This window comes from Leptonychotes weddellii, chromosome 3 (genome assembly GCF_054177405.1).
Source record: "Leptonychotes weddellii isolate Sample4059 chromosome 3, ASM5417740v2, whole genome shotgun sequence".
In the NCBI taxonomy this organism is placed as follows: Eukaryota; Metazoa; Chordata; class Mammalia; order Carnivora; family Phocidae; genus Leptonychotes; species Leptonychotes weddellii.
Window position 1 is genome coordinate 103,098,095 of NC_138371.1, and position 7,974 is coordinate 103,106,068.

At 47.1% G+C, this 7,974-nt stretch overlaps 1 protein-coding gene and 1 long non-coding RNA gene across 2 annotated transcripts; one reads left to right on the top strand and one right to left on the bottom strand.

The window, feature by feature from the left end:
• Positions 1 to 373: 373 nt before the first annotated feature.
• Positions 374 to 2,488, bottom strand: GJB2 (gap junction protein beta 2). Its single transcript, XM_031038320.2, has one exon. It carries the CDS (start codon positions 2,486 to 2,488, stop codon positions 1,808 to 1,810), a length of 681 nt encoding a protein of 226 aa, XP_030894180.1. The 3' UTR covers positions 374 to 1,807.
• A 14-nt stretch (positions 2,489 to 2,502) lies between these two features.
• On the top strand, positions 2,503 to 6,795 carry LOC145720595 (uncharacterized). The gene is made up of 3 exons (XR_014143677.1): positions 2,503 to 2,580; positions 3,666 to 3,881; positions 6,669 to 6,795. It is a non-coding gene; the product is annotated as an uncharacterized LOC145720595 (long non-coding RNA).
• The last annotated feature ends 1,179 nt before the right edge of the window (positions 6,796 to 7,974 follow it).

Consider the following 7,974-nt stretch of genomic DNA (forward strand, 5'->3'; position numbering starts at 1 on the left):
CCATGAATCACATTTTTAAGTGTCAGCTTCCATAATTCTTCTAGGAGCCAAAGTGGTTACATGAACCCAACTTGGCATTCTCCAGATTACAAATCCAGTCCACACATCATACTTCACGTGTGTTTGTCAAAAACCAGTTCGAGGTGAGCATGTGGTTGGGCAAAAATAATCTCTCCTTCTCCCTCCCCTGCCAAGCTTTCTAGTAACAGAGACTTTTCTGTAAGTGGGCAGAAGAATCCCAGAATAGTGGACAGATACTCTGGTAACTTACCCATTTGGGGTTATGAAATAGAAAATATTAACATACAAAACAGGCTATAGATGAAATTAAAATTTGCTCTTCTATTAAAAACTATAATAGATTTTAAATAGCTATTTTATGAATTAATTATATTTTAATATTTTAAATGACATTTGAGACATTACAAAATTATTTTAGTTACAAGCATGTAATTAAAGCTATTATTTATTATTACAAAATGTTTTTACAATGCTATTCTTGGCAACAGGAAAATGTTTACCCTCATTAAGTATGCTGAGTACCATTTTTTGGAAAACATGTCAAGCACAATGATGATATTAGGGTTCAATTTGTCCTACAGAACTGCTAAATATTTATCTAAACTCTAGTTTCTATTTAAAAACAAAGGTCTACCAATTCTATTTTCACTTAAGAAAACTGGATGCTGAAGAGGGAAGCAAACAAACTTTTGAAGTAGATGAAACTTTTTAATCATCAGAATTTAGAGTCTAGTCTTTCCATCTGTTCTTTAAAAATGGTAACTACCGCTCCCCTCATTTTGTTCTGCACCATTAAATTGTACTGTGGCAATAAAATATTCCCAAGCAATCTCTTTCAATCAGTGTTCCTACCATTTACCACAGTAATGGAAAAGGCAAACACTGTAAAGGAAAGAGGCTGTCTTGAGCCAGCCTGTAGTTGGTAGTGGTTGGTGGTCCATCCGGTCCATATTTCTCATGCAAAATTACACCTAAATTTTGGAAATGAGGCCCTTTGCTATTATAAGCCATCACTAAGTTCTTCTAGGTGGTTTCATGTGTGAGAGGCTGGAATGCTTTCATGTGCTACATACCACAATTAATACAGCAAACAGCTTCTCAGGCACTGCAAATTATTCAAAACCGAAGGCCGTATTTTAAATTCAGTGATAGTATCTAATTGCACACATATAATAATCTGAGCCTTTGAAATAGGAGGAACATCTAATGGTTTCAGAACATCTTGCAGATCAAAAGAACATATCCCATTTTAAAGTTTTCACTTAAAAAAAAGCGTGACAGAGTTTGAAGCATTAGATAACCTGCCCATTGTTAGAGACTAAAACTTCCCAAGCGAATAAAAGAATCAAGAATCTCTATTTCCACCTTTAGTTCAGGGACTATGGCAAAGGGAGCCCTAAGGGGATCAACCCAAACTTCTCAGCGTCCTCTTTAGAACTCGGCATTTCTCTCCTCTCCTCAAAGAAAGAGAAACAAACGCTGATGTCCTTTATTTAAAAATTGAGAGTACCTACACCCATAACCCCTACCAGCACGGGGTTTTACTGGAACTAATTGTAGTAAAAATCAGTATAGGCATAGAATTATGCCTTTGTTTTCAAGCTTTAGGAGAGTAACGCTCTGTTGGAGGCATCTGGAGTTTCACTGAGATCTACAGCAGTTTCAAATGGTTGCGTTTAAGATAAGAATCTTGATCTTGGGAAATGCTGGTGACCATGCCTTGACAGCAAAGCACCTGTGCCTCATCCTTTTCACCCTATCTTTTATCCACTAGCTGGGTAATGTGTTAAACTGGTTTTTTTGACTTTCCGGAACAATATCTAATTAGCAAATAACACAATTCAGTGACATTTAGCAGTATGCAAATTCCAGACACTACAATCATGAAAACCGTAAAGACAGTCTTTTCCGTGGGCCTGGAAACAAAGCAGTCCACTGTATTGGGACAAGGCCACGCATTGCATTTCACCAAACGCTGCATGGAGAACCCATCATACATGATATAGAAGACGTACATGAAGACCGCTTCAAAGATGACCCGGAAGAAGATGCTGCTGGTGTAGGTCCACCACAGTGACCCTTCGATGCGGATCTTCTGGCTTTTGATCTCTTCGATGTCTTTAAATTCACTCTTTATCTCTCCCTTAATGAACTTCCTTTTCTTCTCGTGTCTCTGGTAGGCAACATGCATGGCCACCAAGAGAGCTGGTGTGGACACAAAGATCAGCTGAAGAGCCCAGAGTCGGATGTGAGAGATAGGGAAATAGTGATCATAGCACACATTTTTGCACCCAGGCTGTAGAGTGTTGCAGACAAAATCGGCTTGCTCATCTCCCCACACTTCCTTTGCAGCTACCACAAGGATCATAATGCGAAAAATGAAGAGGACCGTGAGCCAGATTTTCCCAATACTGGTGGAGTGTTTATTGACACCCCCCAGAATAGTCTGTAGTGTGCTCCAATCCATCTTTTCCTCTTGGCGGTCTGGAAAAGACAAAGTGAACACAATACAGGAGTGACTAGTCAGCACAGAATTTGGGAAATTTCTCTGGGTCCCAGGTAAGTCAACATTCTTAAATCTCTTCTTGAGCAAACACCAACTCTTACACAACCTCACCAAAAAAGGTGAAAACAAAACCAACCTAGTTTGCCGTAGGATTAGATGTATAGTTCCCAAACCACCTGGAACATGTTTGTATGCGTTCTCTAATAAAGAGCAGCTTATTCACCGGAATAATTCACCCAGTGTTTAGCACATAATAAAGGTTTGGGGGGTGGGGGAGGAGCACCACAAGCAAAAGTAGTCACTAACTTAAAGGCATTCATTAGTGCTGACTCAACTCTCTGCACTCTCTGCAGACTCTGCTTGAGTTACTCAGCACTGGATCGCACTCAGCTGTTGCATCTGCCTGTTAGCCTCAAGTTTTGGATGATGCCAGTGGGACTGATACTGGCTGAGGCCAGCCTTGCCTTAAAGACCAATGGGACATCTCCCTGCAGAGCCCCTTTCTTTCTTTCTTTCTTTCTTTTCTTTCTTTCTTTCTTTTTTTAAGATTTTATTTACTTATCTGACAGAGAGAGAGAGTGCACACAAACAGGGGGAGCGGCAGGCAGAGGGAGAAGGAGGCTCCCCGCTGAGCAGGGAGCCTGATGTGGGGCTCGATCCCAGGACCCTGGATCATGACCTGAGCCGAAGGCAAATACTTAACCCACTGAGCCACCCAGATGCCCTTGAGCCACTTTCCTTAAAAATATTTCAGTTCACATTCATGGACTTGGGATGTAGGAGTAAAATGACTGGTACCAATGGTAAAGTTTATATTTAAGGCACTCCCAAGTTAAAATTTCACAAAAGCCTTCATTTCCTTTTTCTACATAAAAAGGTGCAGGTTAGAATCAGTCTTTCCATGCAGCAAAGCCACTCTGCATGGATTTTGGCATACTTTTTGTATATGGATTAGTGGTCCTCACTGCCATGCTGGGACTGATTGCTCGGTTAGTACTGAGGGATATCTGTTTGGTAATTGTACTGGTACATTTTTATTTAGGGCTCTGGTTTTAATTTAGAAGCCTTTTAAAGAGGCACACTAAGAAAAATGACAGAAAATTTAACTCAGTGATTCCCCCCATCACTGGTCCTACAGGGTGAGTCACTGCATTGAAGTTTAGAACCAAAGCGTGCTGGGGTATTGTACTACTCATTGAAAAGGGATTTGGAGAAGCCTGTGGATCAATCTTTCATGAGACAGTGGCCTTCTCTTCATCCCAGGATATGAGGTGTCTTCATTTATTCATAGTTACACCCCGTCTGTCTCAATCAACCTCTTTTGTAAACAGGATTTCACCTCTCTAGGATTCTGGTGAGTGATCTGTTTTCCACCCCTTCTAAGCTGATAGTGAATCCTCCTTCTTATGTTAAATTCTTTCCTCATTTTGAGCAAGTTGGGTCCTGTTTCCTGATGGACTTCTTAAGCAGGCTTGGAACAAACACCTTTCATCACTGCGCCTCATCTTGGGCACTATTGTGGGGCACCAAGGTCTGGCTGAAGCCATCCAATGCCACCTTGGCCAGAGGAGCCAGGAGAGACGTGGAGAAGAGTCCCAGACAGAAAAACTAGGTAAGATTGAAATGTGCTTGGGAAACAGTTAGCCCTACTCAGCTTGACAAAGAGACACATTATCTGGAAGAAACCAGGGTTTAGTCCCGGTTCAGCCCTGACTCTTTCAGACACAGACTGTCTAGGAGGTTCCTAGGTGAGCCAAAAGTCATCTTTTAACCAAACAATTTTATGAAATTAGACAGTCCAGTTCCTCGTCGGCACTTACCAACTGGAAAGCAGAACACTCACTGAAATAAACTGTCCATGGTTTAATTCAATACATCTGGCTACAAATCGAGGGGTGGGGCTTATGCCTTTGCCTCTTCCATGGTACCAAGGATCTCACGCTCTACCATCAACCAGTCCAATCATCAACAGTTGAGACAAATTCAGTTCAAAGTAAACCCTATATTGTTGTTGTTTTTTAAAGCTTTTGGTTGAGTTGCCACCAAAATGTTTTAAAGGATCTTTAAAACATCCTTCTAGGAAGAGGAGCAAATTAAAATTTGCTCCCCAGATGAGACAGGGGTAATAGCTCAAGATGGACTAACCAAGCAAGCTGGCATTGTTCTCAATATTCAAATCATCCAGGGAGCTACTCTCCTGCCTTTCTTGACCTGGCAGATGGGTCATGGGCAAGCTCCTATCTGGCCCACACCACCCTGTAATTGTTTGGAGTTCCGCCAGCAGTGAGTTGAGGAGCTGGTTCTGTTCTTTAGGGAAGGCACTGGGTGAATCACCAGGTTGCTGAAAAGGCAAAAGGAATTCTTTACCCCTTAACTTCTTCTCAATCCTTACTTTTTGGATGGCTGACCTCTCCACAGAGCGCCCCCACCCCCTCAGAGGCGTCTGTAATTGCGCCTCACTGAGCGCACTAGTTTTGAAAGAGACTCAAAGGGCTAATGGGGACATGGCTGTCACCAAACATCTCAAGACAGGGTCATACCAAGTAAATGGTCACGGTCAGACGGGTCAGGCTGTCAGAAAACTGAAAGGCACACACCATTTAGGCTTATTTCCCCCCTCCACTGAGGGAACCTTGAAGGGCTAAAGCAACCGTCCTAAAGAACCCGTTTCTCAGCTGCACACTACCTCATTTGTAAACAAATGTCCTAAAGCTTTCCATCCGGCTGGAAAAGCCCACCTGGAGATAAACGTTCTTGACTGTTAAGGAAAAAGAGAAGCAACCAAAGTCTCAGCTCAGATTTAGGCTGCGGTTTGGGCTCTGGGCTCCCAGGCGGCAGGGAGTTCTAGTTAATCTCTGCCGGACCTCGACCTGAGTGATTTTCTTTGCAAAGGCAGTGCGAGGAGGTAAAGGTCAGTTTCCTCCTGTGAAGGCTTCCTACTACCAAACGAAATGGATTTTTCTTCAGGAACTAAGCCTTCAGCCCATTAAAAACTTCTAGGGGCTGCAGTTAAAGCAAGCCGGCGGCTGTGCGAGAATTTCCCGGGAGGAATATTATCGACAATCAATCACGCCGAGGTCGAACTGTCTCCTGCTGGCTGGCTTCCCCTCCCCCGCCCTGCGCGCCGAACCCGATCACTGCCTCTGGGCTTCGGTTACCACGTCCCCTTCCCCGGCGCGCCGCTGCAAATCCGGCCGGAACAGCCCGATTCGAATTTCAGAACTTGGCCGAAGGAACTCACTCCCTTTTCCAGAAGTTCGCTCTCGCTCCTTGCCCTCCGCCCCAGGTCCGCTGTCGCCTCTGCCCGGGACAAGGACGGCGCAGTGGACTCAGTGCACGCCGGGTCCAGCTGGGGGGACCCGGGTTCCCCGGCCGCGGTCAGGTCCCCGAGGCCTAGACGTCCCGGGGTCCCTCCCGGCGCGGGGTCCCCCAGCCCAGGCGGTCCCGGGGCGCTGAGGGTCGGGCGCCGGCGGCGCGGCCTCACCTGTGCGGGAGGGCGCGCTCGGCGAGGTGGCGGGTGGCGGCTGTGCGCTCCCCGGGGTCTGGGCGGGTGCTGGCCGGGGCCGCCTCGGCGCTCGCTGTGGGTTGCGGCGCCGCCGACTGGCTGCGAGTCCGGGAGAGCAGAGCGCGCCGGGCGCGTCGGATCCTCAACACCTGCCTGCCCCTGCGACGCCTTTTAACCGCACCCCACACTCCGCCTCTTCCCTGAAGCTATTTAGAAGGTTACGGAGGGGGCGGCTCCTCGCTGCCCGGCCGCCCCCAATGCTGCGGGCGGGGCGGGCAGGGCCTCCCCGGTAGCCAGAGCTTCCCTGGGACCCGGATCCCTCGATCGCCCCCCGAGGTACCGGAGATCCTGGGCCCCGTGGTGCCCCCAAGCCCTGGATTCCCCTGGGTCCCCAAGCGCCCCGGGCCCCCCTCGCCACCCCAGCCCCTCCGCTCTGGGTCAGAGCCAGGGGAGGCTGAGCCTTGTGACCTGAGGAGGATGCAAAGCCCCAGGCCTTGTCTCCCTGCGTTTTGGGGATGGGTGGGGTTAAAGGATAGTTGTTGTTGCTGTTATTATTATTTCTACTTGGACTAGTTCAACAGTACTATTGTATTTAAAGCTCTGCTTCAATATATATATATATATATTAATTATTAGAAAAACAGACGTTCCCAACGATTTGAAGATTTAAGTTCAGGCCGTGGAGGTTCCAGTTCCTTGCGAGGCTCTCCGCTGCAGCGCGGTGGCACAGGGTCTGTTCCCTCCTTGGAATTTGGGTTCAGAGTGGGCGAGCAGGTGGGGCCACTAGGGCTGGCCAAGTTCCTGCTTCTTTCTTCCCCCAAAGGCCAACGCCAACTTGACTTCCCTTTCTTTCTTTTTTTTTTTTTTTTAAGATTTTATCTATTTATTTGAGAGAGAGAGAATGAGAGAGAGAGAACACATGAGAGGGGATAGGGTCAGAGGACGGAGCAGACTCCCTGCCGAGCAGGGAGCCCGATGCGGGACTCGATCCAGGGACTCCAGGATCATGACCTGAGCCGAAGGCAGTCGCTTAACCAACTGAGCCACCCGGGCGCCCCTTGACTTCCTTTTCTGATGGACCACTTTCAACAAAATGCCAAGGGTTAGGGTTGGAGGTGGTGGGGGAGACAAGTTTTGTTCTTGCCAAGGATGGCACAGGGCTTCTCCGAGGGCCCTGGATGTGGATGCCCAGCCATCTGTACCACGGCAGAGGGTACTCTACCTGGGCTCTGCCCACTTCCTCCTCCCTTCACAAGGCAGTTACTCAAATGTGGGGTGGGGGAGACTCTGATTATTCAGAAAGAAAGAAAGAGTATGAATGAAGTCTATGGGCCCCCCTTCCCCTGCACACACACACACACCATGAAAGGGGAGCATGGATAGGCTTTTTGGAGAAGATCCTGGGCTGCTCAGTTCTTCTGGAAGCTTGATCTCGGATTATGAGATCTCATTGTCCACATTTGTTTGGGTATTTTGATGTCTCGAGATGCAGTGGATGGAGAATTAAAACTGCTAGAGCAGGCCAGGCCACGTTGGGGAAGGAGCATCAAGTTTCAGAGGCTGTTACCTGCTCAGGTAACTTGGTTCATGATTCCTGCAAAGAACAGCCAGTGTGGAAGTGCAGGCATGCTCACTCGCTCTCATGCTTACCTTTCCTTAGGTCAGTTTTATGTGAAGCAAAGATGATGATTCACCCTGGCAGAGCAGATCTAGCCTCAGAAATGGATTTCCCGTGATTGCCAGAATTAGCGTGAAAGCATTGACTTTTCCTCGTAAAACTGGCGCGCCATTGCCATGGGCCAATTTAGGCCATTCTTGTATGGGCGAACGTGAATTTTTTCCTGCGGTTACTACTCCACCTTCCTGCTCTAAGTCTTAGTATATGAGGGAGTGTCGTTCATGAAGAGACAAAGCCCCAAGAGCTGCCAAAAGCCTTTACATG